The following is a 26,454-nucleotide window of genomic DNA, read 5'->3' on the forward strand; positions in this document are numbered from 1 at the left end:
CTCCTTTAAATAATGTTAAGTTTGTGACATAAACCAAGCAAAGCCAGTGAATTTGGGGGAGATTTCCAAAGGCACAGATGGGAACTGGATATTTTTGGACCTTTGAAAATCTCCCTCTTAAAAGTTCTGTTCTGCACTATTCCGTTTATACAGTGGGGGTGGAGGAGGTGCAGCACACATCTAAAATATGCATGGACCCCAAAAGTGACATCATGCCGGGGGCACGGATGGCTCAAGGGATAATGAGCCTTTTTGCTAGGTTGCGAATTCAAATCTAGCCCGGATTGGCAGTGCCCAAAAGTCTTTAATATTGTATGGCTCATGTGAAGTATATCTGACAATCATACTGCGGATGCTCACATAGAAACACCCACTTTCACATGTGGATCTAGCTGGCAATTTCAGCAGGCAGATGAAGGACTGAATGGGTGTAACCCTAAATGCTGAAGAAAGAGGACTATTAGTGGACTGGGAGCCAGGAGATCTCTGTTCTACTCCTTACTCAGCCACTGCCTTCCTCTGTGACCCTGGGCAAGTCTCAGACCTACTCTGCACTAGGAAGTTAGGGTATAACTACATCACTTAGAGGTGTGAAACATCCACACCCGGAAGCCAACCTAACCCTCGGTGCACACAGCTCTAGTCAATGGGTCAACCTAGCTAGCGCCTCTCAGGGAGGTGGAGCACGTTTGCCAACGGGAGAGCTTCTCCAGTCAGTGTAGGTCATGTCTCCATTGAAGTGCTGCAGTGTTTTAAGTGTAGACAAGCCCTTAATCTTGCCATGTCTGCTTCCTCGTCTATAGAAAGGGGATAATTCTACTAACCCAACTTTGAAAACCACTCCGAGATCCTTGACTGCCCAGCGCTATGGAAGTGTAACATATTATTATTCTAGTGCCTTCTCAACTCCAGAGGTGAACCCTCCAGGTCATTGGCACGGCTGTAAGGAAGCTCGCACAGCTGCTGCCCGTGCTGTACCTGTTCTGTGGACAAGCAGACGGCTAAGTTCACTCAGAACCAAAACCAAAGTCCACCTGCAGAAGGAAGTGAGTGAAAGGCAGAATGGCAGCCTTAGCTTAGAACGTCCTTGCTTATGTTGGCTGTGGGAGTCGAGCGTTGCTCAAATACTGGGAGACAGATCCGTCCCTGGTGTAATTCTGTTGGCTTCAATCGTGTGTTATGCCAGGAATGGACTTGGCCCTAGGTTGTCTGCAGGTTACTTCATCTACATTTCCACAGGTACATACTGCCAAGATGTATTAACTTCCTTACACGTAGCAGTAAAACAACTTATGATGCACTTTAACGGGCCTGTACGCTAGCCAACAAATCGTGTCTCGCATAAAACACATTCCATTTTATAGATTTGCTGGCTATTTGCAATAACTTCAGTTTGCTTCTGCTGAGGCAAGAAAAACCAGGGTTGAGTCTTCAGGGTCTGCAAAATGGAGAGGCGAAGGAAGAAGGGGGCCTCCAGGAGTTATTTATGGGGTCAAAATAACACAAGACCTGCTCTTCTCATAGCATTTCCACCATCAAGGAAATGAAATACTGTGAGAAGACCAGCACTTGCATTACTTTGGCCCCATAAATGGCTCCCTGAGGCATTAAAAAGCCTGTGAAAGATAAACACAAATACAAATAAACACTAATACTGGAAACATAAATACTAAAACCTGCCTGCATCCCTAGAGGAAATGACTCACAAAGTTCTGATTGGCCTTAAAAAAAAAAAAAAAGGCAGAAACGTCCGCTGAAGAGATGAGGAGGAAGCCAGTTCAGGAGAGCTCAGAGAAGCCCTCTTCTCACTTATGACACTCACTCTAACAGCCACCAGCAGAGGAAATGGGAATCACAGAATAATAGAGGGCTTCAGGGCACATGTGAGTTGAACTGTGTTGAGGAGAGAAACAACAAAAAACTTATCTCCAATGCTGCACATCTACCAGATGTCAAAGGAAACAGACTCCATGGGGCTCAAAAAATAAGGGAAGAAAGACAAAACCGTCAACAATTATTCTCTACCTGCTAATGTGCAGATTTGTGTCAACGTGGCTCCGTGGCCCTGGGAGGCTGGGGGACCGATTCTCATCTATTGCTGGTGCAAACCAGGATTATGCTCCTCTTAAATCAGTGGAGGCATGCTAGTGTAGAACAGATCAGAACAAGGACCAATATCTCCCAGTACAGAAGGAGTGAAAGAATTCGTTTCTCCTGACAAAAGTCTCCAGGACCGAAGAGGCAGGAGGGGAAATGCTGCAGGAAGCCGTGTTTCTAGTGGCTAGAGTAGGGAGGTGACTAGCTTGCAATACTTATTTCACTGTACGTTTCAGAGAAGAACCCTATCATATTTCCTCATGCTCAGTTAACACTATCAGAAAATACACACCACTCCTAAGACAGATACTACTGCACCCATTCTAAGCCTGGCAGAGGGGGTTCACCCAAAATGCTGACAGCAAGATTTGGACCTGAAGAACAAGAGACACATTGAAATAGCAGATATTTTACCAGATTTGGCAACGACTCACTCATACAGTGGGATGATGTGTAAACTCTGGATGCCCACCGCGAAGGTACTCATTTTATCAGTGGTTGTTTGGAACAGATTATAAGTTCCTAGGAAAAGACTCGTGCTCAGATACTCATAAAGCACTGCACACAGATGAATACATCCATCAGCCTCTCACCATCCTGTGTATCTATTCCTCCATCCCCAGAGTATATGGTACAAAGCCTGGTTATTTGTTTTGATAGAAGAGTCTTCTTTCTGCTTTCACTCTGGCCACACTTTTCAAAAGTGACAAATAGTTTAGGAAGACACCTTAAGGAGGCCTGATTTCCCAAGGGTGGGGGCCCAGCATTTCCTGGAAATCAGGCCCCTTTAAGGTGTTTCACATTGGGCACAAGTCACTTTTGAAAATCTTGGCCTCTATCCCACGTGTAAACAAAATGAACTCCCCACCCTCATTTCTATACAGGCCACCTAGATTGAGGCCCCACCCTGCCAGGGGCTGCAGGCACTCACCAAGTAGCTGTCTCTGTGCATGTATACGTATACACAAAGGTAACAGCACAGTGATGGGTGCCCCAGAGAGGCACGTAACTCTAATAATAATGATTTTCTTGTGGCCTTCTCTAGGTCCCAGATTTTTTCATCAGACCATCATCCTACCACTCCTGTTGTCACTTTGTTGCTCTGCTGACTCACAGAGCTGGGGTGAACTGGGGACCTGTAATAAGAGCCGTGGAATGTGTAGGGAGAAGATGACCACTGAGCCCACTGAGGCTGAATGACAGCTGCAGGGGGTGAGCCAGGTTTAGACGGGAGGCCCGCCTTCCTCTGTGCTTGGAAAGTCTGGAGCACATTTCAGGTACTACTGCAATCTAAACCCGATTAACAGAGCAATAGGAACTCAAATGCATGGCTCTCTGTGTTCCATAACTCCCTCCCCATGCTGTCCTGTTTTCATCCCTGCCAAAGGCTGAAAACAGCATCAGTGATATATTTCCTTCAGTGCACACAGCACATGCCGTATTCTGTTGCATTAGTGAGCTAACTGCCAGAAATTGGTAGGAAATACTTATTTCTGTTAATATTTGCCTTCAGTTTTCAAATACCAAGCCTGATCCTACCTTGCAGTCCCAGCATACTGCAAAAATAATCCTCTGCTTTTATTAACCTTCGTGCCAACGATGGGGGCGGGAGGAATGGCGCTATCTCAAAGCTTGTGATCCTCAGGTATGTGTCGGAGCAGAACAAGCTACACCAGGCACCAGTCCAAGCCAGGTTGCTGTACATTCAATTCAAAAAAGCTTCAGGAACTGTCAAAGGACTACAGCAAATCTAGAAAGGTATAAAGCCCTGCCAAGCCTAAATGTGAAGCCATTTTATATGGCACATTAATTCAATGCCTAAAGAAAATCTATATAGCCCTCTTTTGCCCGGAACACTCATAAATTATGCTGCCTTTCTTATTTGTGCTCTCTCTGTAGTGGTCCACTTGAAGCCATGGTATCTCCTTTATGTCTACTCAAAAATCTCATCTCTAGTGCATTATTTCTTCTAATGGTTTTTCCTTTCTCTCTGTTTGACTTCCCCTACAGCAGGCTGTTAAGCACAGTTTCAAAATATCCTCAAAAATCATTTGCTGGAAGAGCTGACCCTTTACTCTACCTACTGAGAATGGCACAAACTCCTGTACAGCATGGCAGAGATGCAGCCTGGATAAATGATACAATGACAGCCAGCCTGATGTGTCAGGGTAGTGGGGAAGCAGCAGCAACTCTGAATACTAGAATTATTCTTCATCAACTCAAACTGTCACAACACATTACACTCAAGCCCTCAGCTTGCTGAAGGAGTGACCCTGGACTGAATGGAAGAGTGCTTGGGGAAAGAACTAATTGTAGCTTCTTTTCACACGTCAGTCACTTTTCACAGCACCAAACCTTTCAAGCTCAACTAATGTCAAGTTCCCTTTTTCTTTTTCTGGGCTGAACATTTTTGAGTTATACAGACGGTATTTTTAAAGGAACAAGGTCTCCAGCAAGGGTCTGAGTTGTGGGGGAAGGGAAGGAAGTGCAAGAATTAGTGCACATTGGAAAGTCTATCAGACTTCTGAAGATTCATTAGGAATTCCTCCATGAACAGCTAGGAATCAAGGAAGCGGTATGGCATATTAGCAACTAATGTTTGAAGCTCTGAGTTCCATTTCTGTCATTCACTGGGATTATTTCACAGGGTCCTTTACAATCCAAATTTAAATTGGAAGTGCTTAGAAACACTAGAATCTACTCTCTGCCTTTTTGTGAAACTAGGATGCAAAACTGGTATTTGATCATACCGTAGGACAAGAGAAATAAGATGTCTCTCTTTAAAAAGGCCGGGTTAGATGACACTTCACTGGGGACACGAGCTACTTTTGGAAGAACAGTTCAGAAGCAAAAATTAGAACTTCATTTAACAATCAAAGCAACTTTCTTTTGTTTTGAAGAAAAGCAAATTGTCCCCCCTGCAGCTACATTATTCAGAATCAGGGCACTGTATATGTCCTCTTGCTTAGAATATCCAAGTATTAGGCAGTAGGGATGCTCTATATCTTCTTGTTATTAACCTAGATTGTAAAATCTTTGGGGCAGGGACTGTTTTAATTCATGTTTGTACAGTGTCTGCCACAATCGGTCTCCAATATCTGAATTCTAAGCACTCTTTATTACAAATAATAAATAGTAATTATGAAGATTCTGCCATCTGGATTCGTGTCCAAAAAGGCCTCATGTGCAATGAAGGGTAAAAGGCAACGTATATTAACACAGCGGAAGTCTTGAGGATCTGCTTTTGCAGATGTTTATGAACTACATGATTCTTCCTAACACAAGGATTAGTAAAGCATTTTTATTGTAATGTTGCTACAGTTACTCAACTGAACAGGATATGTTCACACACGAGAACTTTCATGAAGCTCCAAAGACCTAAGTCTGCTCTCATTTACAGGGATATATACTTGAAGGGGATGTCTACACCTCAAGCTGGAGGTGCAATTTCCATCTCAATGAAACATACTGGCACTAGCTCTGACTGAGCTAGTGTGCTAAAAATAGACATGTCACTGCCCCAAGTAGGATCCTGTCCAAGACACGAGGTACACACTTGGGAAGCGAGCTCCTCCAGCTGCTCACATCGCCAGCTCTATATTGCTGTTTTTAATGGCATGTATGTCTCCTCTATCTGGAAATTAGAGGGCTTGTCTCATTTTCGTGTTCATACAGCTGCTACACAGCCAGTTGGGGGCACACCATTTTTTCAGACCCATTCATAAAAAGAGCTACTTTGTCTTAAATTTATCAGCAATTAAGCAAATGGAAGGATGTTTCCCATCAGATTACAAAGTTTGATCGTAGTTAAACTTGGTGTCCTTCTCAGGTGTTAAAATTTTTCTTCACCGCAATGAATTGGGTAGCATATAGGTGCACAACTGCCCTCTGTTGGACAACATAAGAATTGCTTAGATGTGTGTCAGAGGCCTGATCAAAGCTAACGAAGATTCTCCGTGAGCTCAAGTTGTAGGGGCTGTGCTTTGGGAGCAGCAGAACCATAGTCTGACTGTTAATTTCTGATTTAAAGAAGCTCCAGTGGGTTGTGACAAATTTGAAGTTCCCAGAAGCACTAAGAATTGTAGCAATTTTTTTTATCAGCCGTTTGAGTAAACAGACCTTAGACAACTTTGAAAAGAGGAAATGCAGAGATATGATATTTTAATATTGAAAATCAATCGCTGTATGAATTTATTTCACACCATTCCAACAGGAAAGATGCTGAGACCCAAGAGAAGGGGCTACATTACATTTTCAGAGTAGAAAAGACATGCAAACACTGCCTATGAAATTGGAAATCAGTGGCCTATGCAAAATATTCATGACAGTCAAATTATCTTACAACAACTCTAAGGCTGAATCCACATAGAATTGTCTACAATGTAACGCATTGGAGATGAAAGCTGGCGTGTCAGGAAAAAAGGGTGGTAGGGTCTAACAACTTGGAGGAGGAGATATCGAAGACAACACGTACCCCAAGGGCTGAACACAGAGTCTTTTGAACATCAAAAGTCAACTGAGATTGTGCAATTACTTGGTAGTGCATTATTTCAATGCTAAAATGCCAAATGAATAACACTTACAAAAATTAAGAGGGCATCTGAATTTACATAAATGTCTGGACTGACTTCAAGCAAGATGAGATGGTTGAGACAAGAATAAAACATTTTCATGTGTGCACCTTTAAAGCATTTTGTCTTCAAAAACTATTGAGCTTGCTGTGTTTTCTTTAAAAAGAAAAACCCCAAACACTCCCAACAACTATGTACATAAACAGTAAGATACCCAAATCTTTGGCATACAGCCAGGCTCAACTCTGAACATTTTATGGAAGGTTAAAAGTGCACCAGATAAAGGATCTAAGCATTTAGAGAGACAATATTCTTCATGATAGGCACTTTCACGATGATTGTAATGCTTTAAAAAATAATCTCAAATTTCATACAGCTGTATATTTTTATAAAGAGGTTTAAGACGTTTTGCTACTTAAATGGCACTTTCAAAAGACAAGTTGCTCATTTTAGCTAGTATGTGAAGTTTCAAAAGCTAAAAGAACAATCTAAAAGTTATAGAAAACATATTTCTGTAGCCAAAGTACACAGTGTGAAATGTACTAACTGTTCATGCAAGATTTCCAAAAGTGTGTGCTCTTCCCCCACCCCCCGTAAATGAAGAAGCAGATGTAATTGTTTTGATTTAAGAGGAGGGAAAAAAACAACCCTGAACTTCAAAGTCACAATATGTTGCTACTAAAAGTTTACTCTTCAGTCTCCCAACTGGTTTCATTTGCTTTCAAATCTTGAGATCTACAATGTACCTTCTCATATTTAATATATGTTTTCCTGCTGCAAGCCAGTGTGCATATATGTTTTTCATGTATTTAAGCAGAATTATCTTTTATCTTCAATTACACAAGCAGCCCATCTGTGTATTTGAGACCAAAAGCATGTACAGAGAAAACTCTATATTAAAATCCCTAGTTCTGGTCTCTTGTTCCTAGGGTTGTGGGAGTGCCTCTGATTGCTCATTAGAGACCCCTCTGCCAAGGAAATTCAAATTCAAATGTTATTTTGTATGGTTCACAACCCTTAACAACTCCATGCTGTTAAATTTTGTTCCGCCACTTTGCTGGAAACAGAGCTCCAGGTTGCCTGGTCCTGCCCAAACGTTTTGGAGGAAATATACAGGCTTGAATCATAGAATCATAGAATATCAGGGTTGGAATGGACCTCAGAAGGTCATCTAGTCCAACCCCCCTCAAAGCAGGACCAATCCCCAACTAAATCATCCCAGCCAGGGCTTTGTCAAAGCATTGAGGCCCAAAGCATGTCTATTCAGTATGATCCTGATCCTGAAAAGCGCAGGGCACCCTCAATTCCCACTAACGTCAACAGGAGCTGAAAGTACTCAGCCCCTTGTGGGACTGGGACCCTGCGTCCCCCGGCAATACTACGGCACATCTTATTTTCATCTGATCACAGCAGCTCAAGAAGATGAGCATTGCCTGCTTTTCCATCCCCAACTCAACAGTCCTAGGAAACAATCTGATCATGGAAAAGCTTCCTGAATGTCAACATAATAAATATGGTGATTACCTCACAGTCTGGGCATCATTTCACTGATACGCTGAACGAGAGATTTCAGACATGCCTAAACCTCAAAACCATCGCAATTTCTTTCATGTCTAAAACTTGCTTCACCCCTCGTTATGATTGGATCCCCTAACTATCCTAATTTAGAAAAAGAAGGTACTGAATAACTCAGGAAATGGACATATTTTGTGCTGTTACAGTTTTGTTTTCTCTGTGTGTGTGTGTGGGAGGAGGGGTATGTAAAAGTGTGTACCTCTGCCAAAAACAGTACTGTTGAGTCCCTCATCGCTGCAATTCACTTTGGAGTACTGCAGACCAAAATCATCCTGGTATAGATTCTAATAACCTATGACACAGTGACCCTTTTGTAAGGAGAGCTACAGAAGGACTCTGTGCCCTTCTCCTGAGGGAGAAGGATGCCCTGATGGTGAAAGCTCAAATTATTCAGTGTGTGGCTTTGGTTTGGAGAAGCAGATAAAAGTTTGGAGGCCAGATGATAATCTGGCGAGACTCAGAATAGTTCTTGAAGTCAATGGAGTCACAACAATTCACACCAGCTGAGGATCTGGTCCCAGATGCTTATTAAACTATCTGAGCCTCTTGTATCTAAATAATGAAGAAATCTCATGAGAGGAGGCTTTTTTTTTTTTTTTTAATTGTATGTCCACCATCCTAGTTCCAGTCCCACCCAGGAACTGGAGGGTCAGAAAACCCCAAATGTGTATCCAAATATTTCACGAACACCTCAAATGGGACTCTGTTTGAGATTGGTTCTAAAGAGGGGCCCAGAAGCAGAGAGGGCTGGAAAGGTGGAGTGTATGAATACTTTGTCCAAACAAGTTTCCCCATTGCTAGAAAGTGAAGATGAGTCATTGAGGTTGGGAGGAGGGGAATGGCAGAAGAGGGGTGAACACCTGTGATCCACCAGGATCTCACCATTTTTCAATTTAGTCAGTTTTTACAAATTAAAGTTGATGACGTTGCTTTAAGCAGCTGAGTTTTTCAACCTTGGCCTGATTTTCAGAAATGCCCTTTAATTTTTGCTGACCCACAAATAATTGCACCCACAATAAACTATTTAATTAGTTTAACTGTTTGTGCCTGCCAAAACAAACAAACACCCTGTGGATTCCGTTATTTTTAGGCACTAACTAAAAGAGGGCTCAAGACACTTTTAAAACCAGAATCAGGCCCTATCTTTTTCTTATTTGTTGCAGAATGTCTTACCCGTACAGTACCAAACTGACCTTGGAAATACGTGTGCACAGGTGCTCTGATGGAAGCTATGGGTGAAGGCACAATTTGGCCCTCAGTTAACTCAGATGCATCTGTGTAGCATATTCGTATTTGCTCTCATGAAAGCAGAGAGCAGCTATCAACTGCTTAAAATAAGGATCCATTTTAATTAGAAAATCTTATTTTAAAAATCATTAAATCATTTAAAAATAATAGATTTTAACACATTAGGCTTTTTTTTTTTTTTAAGTTCCACATTTTAAAACGTTGCCAAATGTGTGAATGTACCGCAGACGAACAAGCACGTAGCTCTTGCGTGAAGTCTAGAAGAGTTCATGTAAGACCAGGGAATTCTTCTCCGTGAACAAGGGACTCTATGGGAAGATCTCCCTCACCAGGCTAAGGCATGCACAAGGTTTTCTGGCAGTGGAAAGGGGAAGCTGTGGGGTGTGTTTTGTGGTCTGATTTGGGACAGCACTGGGGGAATGAGGAGCATTTAGGGAGAGACTCTGTGGGACTTCCTATTCAGCACATGGGAGAAGGCCACATCTGGATTCTGAGGTAGGCATGAGGGCTCAGCAGCTTTCCATTATCTCACGCTGACTAGCAGACTGCCTTTATCTCTCTCTCTAAAGAAGTCACCCACATTTTAGTCTCCTCTGGACAAGAGTTCTGTAATGTGCTCAGCTTTTATAGCTCCCATTGAAGTCTTTTCATACCCCTCCCCACACCACATGCCACTCTGGAGCATGTGGGCCGAGCTAAGGGAGCACACGTCTTTGCAATGGGTGGGAGCAGTTGCTAATTCTGTGTCCTCTCCTTTAGTGGCCCCCTGGGCACATTCTTCCTGCCTGGAGTTTTTCCAGACAAAACACCGACAGGAACGGCTGTAGGTGCAGTGTCCGACCCCAGCGGGCCCTTTAAAGACCACAGTATAGTCTTCAATGTAACAGTCAAAGTTCAACTATTGGGCAGATCTTGAAAACGCTTATTGAACAATGGAAATGCCAATAAACCATTTACTATGGGAGTGCTCCGGGGAGAAGGACTCACATGCCTTTTGAGGCAAAATACTACAAACAACTTCCTTGGTGGAAAGAGACATTTCTAACAAGCATGTGTTTCCAAATGCTGCCTATGCCAATGGCATTAATAGAATTTCCGTAGATGTTCTAAAATAACCAGTCTAGCCAATTCTAGATGCTGTGTTAGATTCACATGGCTACTATATTTGCTGGAAATCATATGCCTTTGATTAAGAGGTTTTGGGACATCCCACGCACTGAACTATGAATGCTGAGGGAGCCTTCTCTAAATTTCCCAGAACTGAAACTGCTGTAGTATTACTCTCCTTGCTGGTCAGCCTATAAAGCAGCACTGACAAGAAGGCACCAATTAGGATTAATATTGGTAGAGATGCATGGATACAAACCTAGGCCTCATACAAAGCCCACTGAAGTCAATGGGAGTCTTTTCATTAAATTCAAAGGGCTTTGGATCAGGCCCACAGGATGAAATCTTGTCCTCACTGAGGTAAATGGCAAAACTCCCATTGACTTCAAAGGGGCATGATTTCACCCCTACTCTCCTTATCTAACAGCTGTGAATGATTGTTTTAAAGTGTCCCTCCACTGTCCTACCTAGTTCTATCAGCCGGGGAAAACCAATTCCCTCTCTATTGGGGGACACAATATGAAAAGTGACATGGTAAAGAGGAAGATTTTGCAATTTATGAGGAAAAAGTACCACTGGTAACTGAATGTTGATGAATCAAAACCCTGTTAATGTATGAGAACCATAAAGTGAAACATTAAGAGTTGGCTAGCCACAAAAGAAAAACAGACTTGTCTATTTTCATTGTTTAAGATGAAGTGTAAAAAGGAAATAAAGAGCAGAAATGGGGGGGAAGTCATTTAGCTTTTAAATTTTGTTAAAAGGTTTTAATCTCTCTCTAATCTATTCCTTGTATCATCATGGAATTTGGTGTAATTTAAGGAGGTGCTAGCAAAAAAGGTCAAGATTATTTTAAAAAACAGATCTATTTTATCCTGGTGCCCCTTTAACCCTTGGCAAAAAAGCTGAAGATCTCTGAGCTAACCAACTTTTAAAAAGAACGTTTCGTTTGATGATTCCCTCTAAAACACCTGTATGGAATTATGCTATAGACCTAAACAAATTCTATTTTTGGCCAAGTGTCACTTTGGCTTGGCAGATTTTTCCATTTGCAAAGAATAGTGCCTGCAAAATTATATCTGCATTATTTTTGTCTAAGGATAGTAGCATAGAACATTTAGCAACTATAAACAGAGTAGGATGAAAAATGCTACAACATGAGAAGAGAGATCAGGATATAATCTCTTCTGACCGGATGCCTGCAAGATGTCACTGAATTCTCTCTCTCTTACTGCAACCCGTGTGGAGCCAATATGAACTCCCAGCAAAGTGCTTAAAACCCCATTATTTATAATAACTGTTAAATGATGAGACATTGTTTACCTAGATCGCAAGATAAATTCTCACTTACAGAATGCCAGCCTGAGTGTCCTGAAAGTCATCTGGTTTTTATTTAAATGCAAAATGCAATTAGACTCTCAATAACACAGCAGAAGAATTCAATAAGATATGGCTTTTCACTTACAGTTTAATATTAACATTTCCTCATAAATGTTAATGAATAAAAGTCTATTGTTTTATTTATTATACATGGCAGAGGGTAGGAATGGAGGGAAGGATAATACTTCCATATCATGACTGCAACACTCTTTGACTTCCAGGGGAGCTTAGCACCTCCCAGGATTTGACTTAGAGACATCACCTCCTGCTGGTTACAGACAGAAGTGTTGCCTCTAGAAAAGACAATTCCAAGCGTTAGGAAGTAGCTGAAGTAATAGGCAAGGGCTGAATCAGCTGATCTACAATAAGGCCTTCCATTAAGATGAATCACTTTCTTCTTTCCTCCCCGTTGTCTCTGTCCTCATTTGGCGGTTGATCCTTCCTTACTTCCCTTGCCACTTTCCACTCTCCTCCTGATTAGTTCCCCTCGAACTGCTACAACGACAGTATCGCTGCTAGCTACGCCTGCTGAGCCAGTGTGCCAGGGGTGGAGTGAACAAATATGGGTCATCAGAGTGGGGCTGTGGGCCCAAGGCCGTGAGGTTCCTTAGACACTATGATTAAATGCCAGGCTTGGATAGCAAGTCCAGATTTTCAGAAAGTTCAGGTTATTATTTATCTGATAGCCTTTTCGAGAAACATATTAGGGAAATGACCGGTGTCCTAATTAATAGTCAGGCAGCAAACTCTATGAAACCGTAGTAGAAAAGGGTCTATGCACCTATGAATGGAAAGTGGGGTCTTCTATGGAATGTCCCGCTATTTCACTCCATGCCACAGACTGATGCTGCCCTCCTTTGGCACAGGAGGCTCAGATGGCACTTTAGAGTGGCCCATCAATGCTGTTGCTAAATGTGCAGTACTTCCGTTATCTCAGGAACTGAGCTGCTGCCACAACAGTCCCGGTAGCTGCAGGTCTGAGGAGCAAGAGACTGGATGCAGCAGCGGAATACGAGCCTCTGTGGCTGTGTGAAACAAAAACCACAGGGCCAAGAGGTTGGCCCAGACTGGTGCATTTTAACTGTTTTGGTCTTTGACCTTCCATTTATTGACAGGGATTTTGCCATGTTAATGTGTATTTCGTTGTTTAATGTGACTCATACTTTATTGTATCTTTCTAATAAGAAGTGTTCGTTTAAAAGTTCTCCTGCTTAACAATGCATTGCTTAAATGGTTTCCCTTCTATTTCCTTCTCTCCTGTTTCCCCTAATGAGCACAATGCATACTTTATGAGGGTTTTTTCAATAACTTTGGGTCTTTTCCTTTCACGTTACAGAGAACAGTACATTAATGACCAGAGGCTGGCGTAGATGCTACACAGAGGCCAGAATGGGGATTTAGCTACCGCTAGCACATTGTTTCAAATTAAGCAAAGGGACCGATTTTCAAAGCATGAAGAAAATGTGTGCTGGGAATCTGCATTAATGGAAGGTGCTCAGATACTATGGTGATGGGCAACAGTATAACACACTGAGATGATTAGATAGATAGATAGATAGATAGATAGATAGATAGATAGATAGATAGATAGATAGATAGATAGATAGATAGATAGGGTGTATATGGATGGATAGAAAGATAGATGCCTGAAGATGGAATCCTTTCCCCTCACTAACCGGGAATCTGGCCAGTCCCTGCCCCCCATTCTACAATCACTACTTCAGCATCCACCCATCTATCTAAAATACTTATTGGACCTCCCCCCATTCATGCCTCACAATCTTTAACATATTTATCCCCATAACACCCTGTGAAGAAGAGCAGGGCTATTATACCCAATTTACAGATGGGGAGGTGAGGCGCAGAGGGTATGTCTACACTGCAATTAAAAACTGCAGGTGGCCCATGTCAGTTGACTCAGGCTTGCGGGACTCTGGCTAAGGGGCTGTTTAACTGTGGTGGAGACTTTGGGGCTTGGGCTGGAGGTGAAGCTCTGGGACCCCGCGAGTAGGGGGAGGGTTCCAGAGCTCGGGGTCCAGCCCGAGCCTGAAAGTCTACACTGCAATTTAACGGCCCCTCAGCCCAAGACCCGCGAGCCTGAGTCAGCTGACATGGGCCAGCCACAGGTGTTTAATTGCAAGGTAGACATACCCAGAGGGACTAAACGACTTGCCCAAGGTGGAGCAGGGAACTGAGGTGCAGGTACCACCCTAACTGCTGGACCATCCTTCCTCTCCTACCAGCCAGACTGTAACAACAATGGTGGCCTCTACACGCTCACTACGCAAGGGCTTTGGCCAGGGGATCGGCGTGATCTGGACTCACTTGCTAATATCACCCTTCCCTTAAGTCTGCAGCAGTGCTCTGCAGCATAGAGGGGATGTACAGTGTCCTGGTGTGGCCTCTTTGTGACCTGCCCCCTATGCAGCAGAACCACATTCAGTCCTGCTACTCTGGGGACTTTGTGAATCCGTGCAAGGGATTTGCCCTTTTAGGCTCAAAGACCTTGAGCTGGTGTCTAAGGAGGTAGGTGAGAGGGCTCTGGGATCCTCTTTACGCTGTTCAAGCAAGAGGGCAGGATCCCTCCATAAAGCACAGGCCTGTGCTAAGATAGCACACTAGCCTGTGCCTCCCGTCCCCAAGTGGGCTATTGTTAATACCAAGGAATACTTTCAGCCTGATTCCTCACTGCTGGACTCCCGTTTTATGCTGATGTAATGAGTTCTGTGTATTTACACTGGCGTAAAACTGGAGTGGTGAATCAGTCCTATAGTACTTATGTAGCACATTTCATCCATTGCTCTCAAAGGACTTTACTAAGTGGGTATTATTATCCCCATTCTGCAGATGGGGACACTGAGGCACAGCTGTTTGCCCAAAGTCCCAAAGCAAGTCTGTAGCACATCTGAAATTGGAACCCAGGTCTTCTGACACCCGGTGCACTGGACCGTGATGCTAGCAGCAGCAAGTGCTAGCCACCAGATGGGGGATGCACAGGGTGTTGAAACCTGCAAAGTACACAGGCACCCATCTTATGGAATGCAGCCCTGGCCTGCCGGATCTGTGCACACGCCTTCATCCTCGCTCTGCTACCATACCACCAGCCAGAGCAGGATTTGGCTCACCAAGCGTCTGTAAAACATCAATCTGTCTCAAATGCTGGATGGTGGGAGCCATTTACCCCTACCCAGAAATACTCAGACCCCAAGCTGCAGCCTACATACAAATATCTGCAAGCGCCACGAAAAAGAACCTCAGAATTACAGGCCTTAGAGATGGAGGAGTCCTACTAGGCTACCCAGTCTTCTACCCCCTGGCCAGTGCAGGACTGTTCCCTATCGTAAACTCTCTAGAGCTTTGTCTTTATCTTTTAAAAGGAAGGTTTAATAAAGGAATAAACATGTAAAAAAGCCAAACGGACAGTGTTCCAAACCACGCAATGCAATTACAAAATGACTTTAGAAACTTGTTAAAATCAATCGATTTTGCGGGTACCGACATTTATTTCATTAAGTAACAAATGCCATCTTGAGGGACTGACACTGCAAGGTACTGAGCGCCCCCAAGAATAGAAGCCAAAAGGATGCTCAGCTCCTTGAAGGGTCAGGCCCAAACAAATCCCTCCAATGGCCTGCTCCCATTCCCATTGAAATCAATGGCAAAAGCCGCAGCGATCCAAAAGGCTACTGCTTTAAAAGGATAAGAGTGTATAGGACAGACAAACATGAACGAAGCCACACTAAAAAGAAGGGTTGTTCAGAATTTCATATGGAACGCCAATGTATTGTGGTAAGAGAATTAATCTACTTAATCATTTGAACAACAACAACAAATCTCTAAGGAGAAAGTCAATTGTTTTCCTGCTAACTGCTCTGAGACAAAGCAATGGAAGGAAAATGTCCAGTTCCAATAATGTCATAACTTGATTATAGTCTGCACAGAAGACCTAAAACACTTGGAGAACAATGAGTAAGAAATTAAGTTTCAAATTAAGTGCTGGCCCTATAGCGTGCCACTTCTTCATATTATGACAGGAAGGATGCCACTGGGCTTATTTCACATATGCTAGCGGGTGATGCATGGATACAGTAATCATTTAATCACCTCTTACATTTTTTCCATTTCTTTCTCCTAGAGGAATGACAAATCTAGAAATGTGATTCCACTTTGTTTTATTATTATATTGATTTTCCTGCCTAGAGAAAGTGCATTTGTCCTCTAAACCAGCACACTGGCAAGAAAGGGTTAACAAAATGTTTATCACAAGGCTGGCTTCAGAGTTGAAAGTAATGTGATCAGTAATGAATTTTGTGTTACATTAGGTTGTATAAATGGACAGACAAGCGCAGACAACAAGTGGCCAGGAGTCGGGGCTAATCTAATGATGTAAAAATAGAGACAGCACCAATTATACTTGGGGCCAGCTCAGAGCTCCTGCAGGGACTGCAAATGAATAGGTACAAATCAAATTACTGACTAATAGACGCACTACAAGAGAGGGCAGTCAATGCTAAACGCATTAGGGCCTTGTGACCTCTCCGCTCTGAACAGCAGAATCCTAAATTTGACTTAAAAAAAAAAAAATCAAAGAAACTCTTGTTTGGTTAAGAAGCGAGATAAAACAATGTTGCTTGTTAAATGAATGAAAACATTTAATATTTTTTTTTACCCTTTGTTACCATCTTATGTGAGTACCGGACATTTCCGAAAACCTTTTCAAAGCTGACAGAGGTTTTGCTTTAAAAACAACAAGAAATATTCTCTGTGCAAAAGTTAAGACCTGACAACAATGCAGTTATGTTACATACCAAAACATTTCAAAGCCATGTGCCTCTCTGTGGAGATGTTTTTTACTGCTACTTCAACGGCTGTGTCTGTATCAGAAATAAAATATTTCTTTAATTTGTTTTTAAATAATAATAAAAAATAAAAAGGATTTTCCCAAAACAACATTTGATTATAAATAAATGCAATTGACCAGCTTATCAAATGGCAGAAAGTCAGATTTGTCTATTGGTACGCACACCCCCTTTAGAAACATCACGAGACTTGCAGCTTCTTCTGCAAAAGGCAATGAACCTAAATTCACACTGAAAATATTTTTAGTATCGGCATCATCGTCTCCATTCAAAACGCCCCTAAATAATGTGTGACCCAAAAGAAACTTCAGTGAAAGATACAGTTGCTCTTTTTCAAGCTCGTTGCAGCTAACAGAAGCTTTAAAGGGGAAATGGCTGATTTGGCAGTATGTGGCTGCAGAGCTTTGCTGTTCCCCACAGTGCAGGTTTAAAAATGGCTAACAGTCAACGTTCCAAGGATTTGGTAATAGTTAAGTTAAAAATGCATTTGTTGGCCCTATTGCGTGTATGAGTTGTCTGTTAAGGGAAAGTATATGGACAGTCACATAAAATACACACTTGTGTGCAACCTGAAGTTGTCCAGGGACAAGAGAATGGGAACCCAATTTTAGGGTATCTAATGTATTTAGCAGGATGTATATAGTTTACCAGCTAATACAGGCATACATATGTGGCACATGACGAGACAAAGCTCTTGAAAGCAGACACAGGGTGTGCTAGAATGGAGATAAGACTACACAGACACTACACAGAAGAAAACTACTTGGAGGGCAATGACTACAATTATACTGAAGAAATTTCATAAAGTTAAATCACACCCATTACAGGGTGGAATTTAAAAGCTATCAGACGACACTGAACACCACACATCTGGATAAGTTTTCAGTGTAGCATGCAAGAAATTTGGCATGCCGTGCCAAATCCTCATTCGGTGTAAATCAGCGCAGCTCCATTGATTTGTGGGAAGATGCACCAATTTTCACCGGCTGAGGAACTGGTGTGTGATGGCTGTCACGACTGATGAGAGATACACATTTATATCTCTGAACCATGCTCATAATGTACCTGGAAGAACTTACATTGCCGTACAGTGTGTGAGAGATAATTGAATGAGAATCTGTTCATGTAATAACGACTGCAAATGTGTGCTTCTCCTACACTGCGCTTTGAAAAATGTACCTCTGAAAGACTCCTATATATTGAAAAAATATTGAGACTTTATTCAGATGAATCGTGTGACGTAGAGATTGTTTGGAGCTCTTGGAGTTATCCAAGGGGAGAATTTGGTCTCAGAGCCTCGGATGAATGCCCCAGACATTCAAAGCCCCTTTTAGTAGAAATGTCATTTTATGTGTCTGTGTGTTTGCTGCCCAAGCTGCCTTTGCATTGAATCTGTGCAGATGTCTGCCTAAAACGCCCTTCAGACGGCAAATCAATTATGTCGAATTTTTGTTCACCACCCAGTTCAAGGTTGGAACTGAGAAAAGAGTTACAGAGAAGAGAAGGAACAAAATTCCCTTACTTAAAATAAAGGAAGAAGGAAAGGAAAGAATAGGAAGGAAGGGACGTTGTCTCTTTTAACTAATTACAATTCAAGCTCTGACAATCACTGTGTGTGGCTAACACCGTTCCTTGGACTAAACATCCAAAGGTAGTGTCTACTCATCTTTGAGTCTCCACACACAGAGCTTGTGACCTTACCCATTTGTTCTACACAGACGTTGTTCAGCATTGGCAGAATTCAACAATCGGTGGGAATGAGATTCATTTGCTCCTCAATTTTAGGCAGATGAACATCTTTTTGAAGTCAATACATGCACGCATTGTGCCCTTTATGTCTTTTCATGAACTTCAGAGATAGGCGCAAACCACAAAAGTCATATAAGGATTTCAAAAACTTCCCCTCCCAAAGCTCGAAGGTGTTCAGGTCTGGGATTTTGGTTCAACCCAGGGTAACATTATGGTAACCAGATGCAACATTTGGTTCTAGATGTGAGTTCAGATTCTGAGCTTTCCTAAAATTTTCTCATACCAATCTTCAAGTTCGTGGATTCGAATTTTGCTCAGTCTCACACTGAAAGGCCACCTTCAGTTCACCCAACTGCAAAACGGATACCTGATCCATTGGGTTAAAGCAGTCAGAGGCGGGCTGATGTGATGCTGGCCACACCACTCCTGTGTCCCATTGGCTATGAAACTGCTCTGCCTCAACCACGTCAGCCTGCTGAGCCATTGGCTCAGAGGAACTTTGACTTTTTGACCTTTTCTGTTCCTAAATTTCCAAAGTTGGTAGTTAAACAGACTACCAGCATTTTTGCAGGGGTCTGTTAAGGTAAAAAATTTACCTTGGCCTTTTATGGAAACTTCGCATTAGAACTGGTTTAGAATTGGTTTAAAATATTTCCCTTTAAATTCTGTTCTTACTGCTCTATACAAATCTTGTTGGTTTTATTGACCATGATAATGGCAATGATAGAAGTTCGCTGGGGGCAAAATTCATAGCTAGAGGTAGGCCCAAACTTCAAAAATTGGGGATCTTTCTGCAGGGTCTGAATACAGGATTTTAGCTTGAACCCATCTCTGCTCCTGACACATGATCCAAATTAATTTAGAGAAACAGATTATTATTTTGCTTATGATTTAGGATGCAAACTGACATAATGCAAGGCTTTATATTTTATGATCAGTAAGAAGGCACACATTCTTACAAACAAAAATCTTACAAATATATAGCAACCAAAGGTATTATCTGCAAAATAAAGTAGATATGAGCCAGCAATATAACCCTGAGGCTGAGATACAAACAGTAATGGGGAAGATTTAGCAGAAGAGCACACTAATATGAACTTAGAATCATCTGAGGAGAGTGAGTCAGATTCTACACTTACGAAGTCCCATTGATTTCAGTGGCATTACGCTCACAGTACTGCATTTGATGGGGGCACTCGTTGTGCCCGCATCGAGTCTACCAATGTAAAGCAGACTGAAGGCAGATTCCCTTACCCTATGCTAAGAAAATATCCCAAACAGTGTGAAATACACTTATGTTGTTTGTGTGTGGGGGGGGTTTACAGGTGATCGGTGACTTATTCTTTGCAGACAAGTTTCTCCCTTCTAGACTTCTTAATGAATTAAATCTGTTGAAAGTATCCATCACTGCATTATCTATGCGCTTTATAGAAATAATAGTAAGTCTGCATAATTGCTGAGAATTATTCTTATGCTGCAAAGACATGCTGAAGTCAATAGGGCAGAGGCAACTCAGCCTATGGGTTAAACCTCCCCCCAAGCCCACCCAGGGGGGCTGAGTTGCAATTCCCCGCCGCCCCCTTTGCTGCAAAGCTGCAGCAGAGCCAACCATAGCCACGACCGCTGCCCTGAAGTTGCAGTAGTTCCCATTGCTCCATGAGATTGAATGGCCAGTGGCATAGTGGCAGATCCACTGGCCTCACTATGCTCCTCACATCCCTTAACTCAGCTGCTCAGGGAAGTGGACAGAGCCCCTATAGAGCTGGGCTCCACTGTATGCATGGGGCATGTTTGTCTTGTGGTGTCGTCCAGATCTTGCCCTCCACAAAATCAAACTGCTCTGGGTCCTTTGCTTCTGAGGCCCACTACAGTCACAGAGGAGGGGGGCGGAATTTGTCCCCTATGGTACTTAGCACATTTAGCTCTAACAGCACACAGAAGTGTGATACTGCACAGCAGAAATACTCTTCCTTGGTTATACTTCAGAACACTTATTTTTAGCCACACTGCAAGTCTCATCCCAGATTGTGGACTAAATTCCTGTTTTAAGTCTAGAGATGATCAAAAAGATCTGGAAGCTTAAGAAATGTACATTTGGGAAGCCTGCATAAATTAATGCACTTACTGATTATAGTAAATTTTTGGCTGGGTGGGTGGGGGAGAGGAGAATTACCTAGGGTGGAATTCATATGTCAAACCCGAGACAAAATAATACATTGTTACAGCAGCATTTCTAAGTAATAGAGCAGGTATGAAACAAAGAATTAGTTAATATCTATGGCAAAAAATGGACCTTTGGATTATGAGCATGTGTTTCATGTGCATTATTATAGGTATCAATCCTGATTACTATACAAATCTACATGCCAACTATGTCCTAACTGTTAAGGCATTAAAAGAATCTATTTATCTCTTGCCATTAAGAGCATGTCAGAGCCAATTGAGCACTTGATAATGTCTCCCTGTCCATTCCATTGTCCATTTATTCTTCTGTCCATCCAGACACAGAGAACTAAGCACAGAGCATGTTTCAGTTCAGTGCTAGTAGTTTTTATTCTTTTACGTCACAGTTCACATAAGATTTTGTGGTTTAGTAAATGTCTTTAAAATGTTTTTAAACACTGTGTCTGCAAAGTATTCAAGAAGCATAATAAAGGATTAAACCCAGCCACCACTTTAAGTCAAAATAAGTCACTTTTAGGATAATTAGAGATGGGGATTATAAATTATATAATTTTGGGTCCAACGCAGCACTATAAATACTGTATTTGGAGTCAGTAGCAATATAGAAACTAATGGGAGAGGGAAGCAAATTTATGGTGTTCCTCAGCGCAGATGTCTTTGCTATCATTTTATCCGACTGACTGGGCAGACAGGAATTCTAAGAAGCAAGGACCATGCTAAACGTTTGTGTGTTTTTATAAAAGAGACAAATGGCTAATTCAGCCAAAGACTGTCAAGATGTGGCTAGCTTTGGGGGGGTGGGGTTAAAATAATCCTACTTACTAGGAGCCAACAAGGACACTTTTCTGTTTGATCTGGGGTGATATACCATCAATTTATCTTTTTCTATTTCCTAACCAGTATATAGCTGCCAGCACTTTAATGTGATATGCAGCTGTCTGGCAAATGGCTGGTTGCCAGTCTGTCTGAGAAAAACTACCCCATGTTACTGATGTGGGTTGATTCCCTGGGCAAGTGGATCTTCCACATCTCAACACAGTAGGACAGCACACTTTATAAGAACATCCGATAATGTGGATCTCATGAAAGGGGCAAGCTGAGTTCAAGAGTTGATATGGGGTGGGAATGTGGGGGTGAGGCGCACAGAGGCGTTCAGAGCCTTAGGAATCAGTTTTATCTCCTGTATGAAACCAACACTTGCCAGGATTTGAGCCTAGAATCCCAGTTCGTGAGAAGAAAATGTGGTACTGACTAGACAGAGCCCTGTGCATAATAACAAACAACAACATGGTTGAGGGCTAATATGCATGTAACTCACAGGTGTTACCCACTACTACACTAGGATACCTACAGTTCATGCTTTTGCGTGGTATATAATCTTATGCTGTACAAAGATTATCCATAGGAAACATGTATGTGCATGGGGTGAAAAGAGGAGAATGATCTTTTTAGAAGACTTTTAATTTAGTGATGGCTTCCCTCTGAAAATTGTTCACCTTTGTTTTCACCCTTATAAACCTCCTATGCGCTAAATACTGTGGCCTAAATTTCATCTTCGTTATATCAGTTTAACCCCCAATGAAACGGATGCTCGTTGCAATTAGTGGGGTTGCACCTGTGAAACTGAAAGGAAAATGTAGCACTAGGTTTCTTTTTTATTTTTTGATTTATAATCTGCAGCCACCAGAGTCTCTGGGTGCACTTACAAATATCTGAAGAACAGACATCAGCTTCTGAAGCGGAAATTCCAACTTCTTTGGGGGAACTACCCGTAACAACAAAGCAATCCTGTTTCCAGAATGGAAGTTTCCTAATATTAGAAGACTTTTTTTTTTTTTTTTTTTTTTTTTAACTCTTTCCAGGTACTGGATCCAGAGCTCCTGCAGCTCCTGCTAAAGCTAATAGGCCGGATCCTGTAGTGTGCATGAGCTGGAAAGCATGCAGGACAAGGAGGTGTGTGCAAAAGAGGCTTGAAGCTCACCTCTTGATTCCCTTGGTCTGGCTGCAGCTTGAGTAATATTCTAAATGTCACTAGGCTGTGGCAGCCACAGGGCAGTGAAAACACAGCTGGGGATTAGTATAGTACAAGGGTGCTCCATTTTCTCTGGCCATTCCTCCTTTTCCCTGCTCTGCTGGCAGCAGGAAAATTGAGGGGGGTACGAGCCCCTATGTTAGCTGAACACCACTAGAGGCTTCTTCTTAAATGGTGATGGATCTTCCTTTGGCTACTTAAAGCAACTTTAGGGCCACATTACACTAGTGGTGTGGTGCAAAGAAGCCATGCAGGAGCATCTGGCCCAATATTTGTAAGGGTATTTAAGGCCCGTGTAAGGTCTAGCTGAAGGATAAGAGCCAGCTCCCATGAACTGCAGTCACTAGTCACCTTAACCCAGCATCTCCAGATTGCTTTAACTGTCACAGCAAGTATCATCCTACAAAATCCACTACCCTTTGAGAAGGCTGTAAAATGCACAGGCTGGGAGTGAAGATGGCCCGTCGCTTTATATGGAGAATGCCCTTCCAAAGTGCATTATAGCTGGTATCAATACGGACCAAAATGAATAAAGCACTTTTAGAGCGTTTTCCATTTTTACAGCACTTTGAAAATGTTAGAGGATTAATCTCCACCGCAATCCTGTGAGATATCGTTATCCTTATCTTACAGAGGAGGGAATTAAGCCAAAGGGACGTTACGTAACTTGCCCAAGGCAACAACAGCAATAAGTACAAGAGCTGGAATTGGAACCCAGATCAGGTGCTTAGATCACCACTTTCTGTCAGCTGCCAATCTTAGACCCCCACTTAATTCCATCTTCATTCAGCAACAATGTATAAAGTCCGAGAGGTTCCAAACAGGTCAAAGATTACCAGTGTGGGATGTAAAGGTTGCTTCTGGACCAAGCAAGTGGCCAAGTTATACCTATTTGACGTGACATGTGCAAGCCCCAGGTTTCCCATTCCCAGACTCTTCCCTGAGACAGCAGGGACTGGCAGCTCTATGACAAAGGTGGAGCATCTTGGGTTGCTCAACAGTGACTCCACTGCAAATTAAGGGCCAGCACTGATGGGAGTCCTGTTCAGTCCTCTACAGCTAGAACAACAACAACAGGGGTCTAATGGGGGGACAGTGGAATGGGGAACCCCCAGGAATACCAGCAAAAAGAGAAAAGGCAGTTTCCAACCTACAAGGCCTTACATAATGCCAATATGTCGGCATGTTCAGATGTTACTGTTACAGCTCGTTCTTTTTTTCTTCCCAGGCATCTCGCCAAAATGAGGACATGGTGACAAATGAGTGGGCATCTGATATGAGAAGCTACTACTGACATTAGCTGCTGGTCACAACGCAAACAGTGCACAGATCATAGACAGATATGTCCTTTTACTCGAGGGTATTTTAAAAACAATTCAGAATTAACAAGAGAAGTAAAACCCACAATTACTCTGAGCGCTAGCATTTCTGAGCGATTCCTGTCTCTAGGGCTGCTGTGAGCAATGTAATCTCTGAAGTGCCATTCCATTTATGTAAATACACTGTATAATTTATCAATATAATGGACAGTGATGAAGATGGATTAATTTGGATTACAGAACCAGCACTATATAGTGGCTTTACAGAGAACAGATAATTACACAGACAGAATCTAATTTGAATGTTGTTTTGATCATTGTCTGCATGAGCAACAGTTTGCAGGAAGCATCTGATGCTCAGAGGTGCTCAACTCTTTGGGCCCACGTCACTAGAGCAATACAGAAAATAAAAAAGCCTAAAATGTGAATATTTCTCTTAAAGTCATTTTGAGGATTGCAAAATTCTGTACTTATGGGATCCATTTTTTTCCTATTAAAGATTGCTCCCATGGTTGGGGAAGACTCTCGCAAAAGCCATGTAATCTCAGAGGTGTCATGTGTGTGGTTTGCTGAGAAAAAGGGAAGCAAAATTTTAACGAGTTAAAAAAAAATCACCATTGGGTGAGATGTATGTGATCTCTGATCACATTTCTTCTTTGTACCTGTTCCTGATCCCACTATGTCCCTGCTGGGTGACTCAGACATTGCATCAGCCAGCCGTTCCCGAAGGCCCTCTTCGGTGTGCTCGATGGAAGACATGTGACGGAGACCAAAGCTCTCAGGCCAACTTCCACAGACTTCCAGCAGGGTCACGCTCCGATCAAAGGCACCTTTAACAAACAAATGGGAAATGCTCGTTGACTAGTATAGACACCAGAACTAACCTACGTCCATACCCATAATAGGTTAACATTGAAATAATTCACAGAAAAGGAAGAACTGTTTGGAATCTGAGTTCACAACATATCTGAAAGACAAATGTTGGCACATTAATTAAAACAGTGATGTTAAAATACACAATGCGTAGCAGAAACGGGTAGTTACAGCCTAAACTAGTAGCCTTTTTTGATCATTTGAAAGCAAAACTGTCAGGTTAAAAATCATGGGCCTCATTCTGTTCTCACACTAGTGTGAAACAGGAGTAACTCCAATGAAGTTAATGTAATTACACTGGTGTAAAGCCAGTATAAGTGAGAGCATTTATTTTTTTAAAAATCTGTGTCTATGTCACTAATAACATCTTAGACAATTAAAAATGAATTTTTAAAAAAAATCTGATTTGTCTTTTACTATGTATTTGTTCAACTTTTTGCATTCCTCTCAACTGGGGCAATGAAAATAGACTAGTTGTTTCCTTTTTGCTTACAGTCAAAATTTCTAGCCAATTTCATTTTCATGTTCTCATGCACCACACAATATTGTGGTCTTTGGGCTTTGAACACTGCTGTGGAGGGTGGAGCGTAATGTTAAGTCTATTTTTAAAAAATGTTTCCAGCGGAATAAAAAAGCACTTCTATTGATCTAAGATTCTGAGTGAGCATGTTTCTACAAAAATGACATTTTAGGCCAGATAGAGCTAAACAGCGCCCCTTTCATCAGTGATGCAATAGTGGAGATGCTGGCTGTTGTGACAGAGTGCAACGATACAGTCTCCAGAAAAGATACTTAAACTAATTCCTTAACGTGCAGTTGTTTCCTAATTCAAAATAGTACATGATGTTCTGCTGAATGCAAAGATTAGATTCTGAATCCAAGATCACTTCAAAGTACAAATTAAAATTATTCTACTTTATTATACAGCAAGTCTTCTGTGAAGGCTTACTTTAAATCATTCCCACTTGGAACACGATTACAGTTATGCTTTGTTGCTTCAAGCACATACCATTTACTCAACTATTAGGAAACCGAATATGCAGCATTTATTGTGCCTGGTTTCTGCCAGCCTATGAAGGGGAAAAAATGCAAATGCCAATGTTTCTCAAAGTTAAAAGTACATGAAACACGTCCTTGTTATCAGGCCTTTGGTTCTCCCCTTTGATCAGCCGTCAGAAACTATCTACACTTGTACACTGTGACTGTACAGCTTCACAGCACACTCTCTGCCAATGACAGGTGGTAATAGAAAGGGTGAGAGACCAAGCCCTGCGGCAGGCGTCCCTTCCTCTGATAACGTCCAAAGTACTGGGTGATAACCGTTAGTAAACACTCGGGGAGCCAGTTAATCCATACATCAGCAAAGAGGGGCAGATAATTTTGAACTCTAATAGCATGGACAAAAGCACAGGGGATGGCATTCAGGGATTTATATGGGCTGCAACGGTGACTTCTGGCTC

The 26,454-nt window shown here is 42.1% G+C and overlaps 1 protein-coding gene across 10 annotated transcripts in view; it reads right to left on the reverse strand.

Moving 5' to 3' along the window:
• The window catches only part of BCAS3 (BCAS3 microtubule associated cell migration factor), a 494,723-nt gene that overhangs the window by 6,022 nt on the left and 462,247 nt on the right, over window positions 1-26,454 (reverse strand). For 4 of the 10 annotated variants that reach the window (XM_037880509.2, XM_037880501.2, XM_037880504.2 and 1 more), the window contains 2 exons: window positions 24,784-24,951; window positions 16,787-16,852 (listed from right to left, as the gene is read on the reverse strand). In XM_037880509.2, the coding sequence (XP_037736437.1) occupies window positions 16,787-16,852; window positions 24,784-24,951 (234 nt within the window). Of the gene's footprint in view, window positions 1-16,786; window positions 16,853-22,565; window positions 24,691-24,736; window positions 24,952-26,454 lie in introns of those variants that run through there. The other 6 variants (XM_043531385.1, XM_037880507.2, XM_037880505.2 and 3 more) reach the window with 4 other exon arrangements.

Source organism: Chelonia mydas, chromosome 17 (assembly GCF_015237465.2).
Source record: "Chelonia mydas isolate rCheMyd1 chromosome 17, rCheMyd1.pri.v2, whole genome shotgun sequence".
Classification (NCBI taxonomy): Eukaryota; Metazoa; Chordata; order Testudines; family Cheloniidae; genus Chelonia; species Chelonia mydas.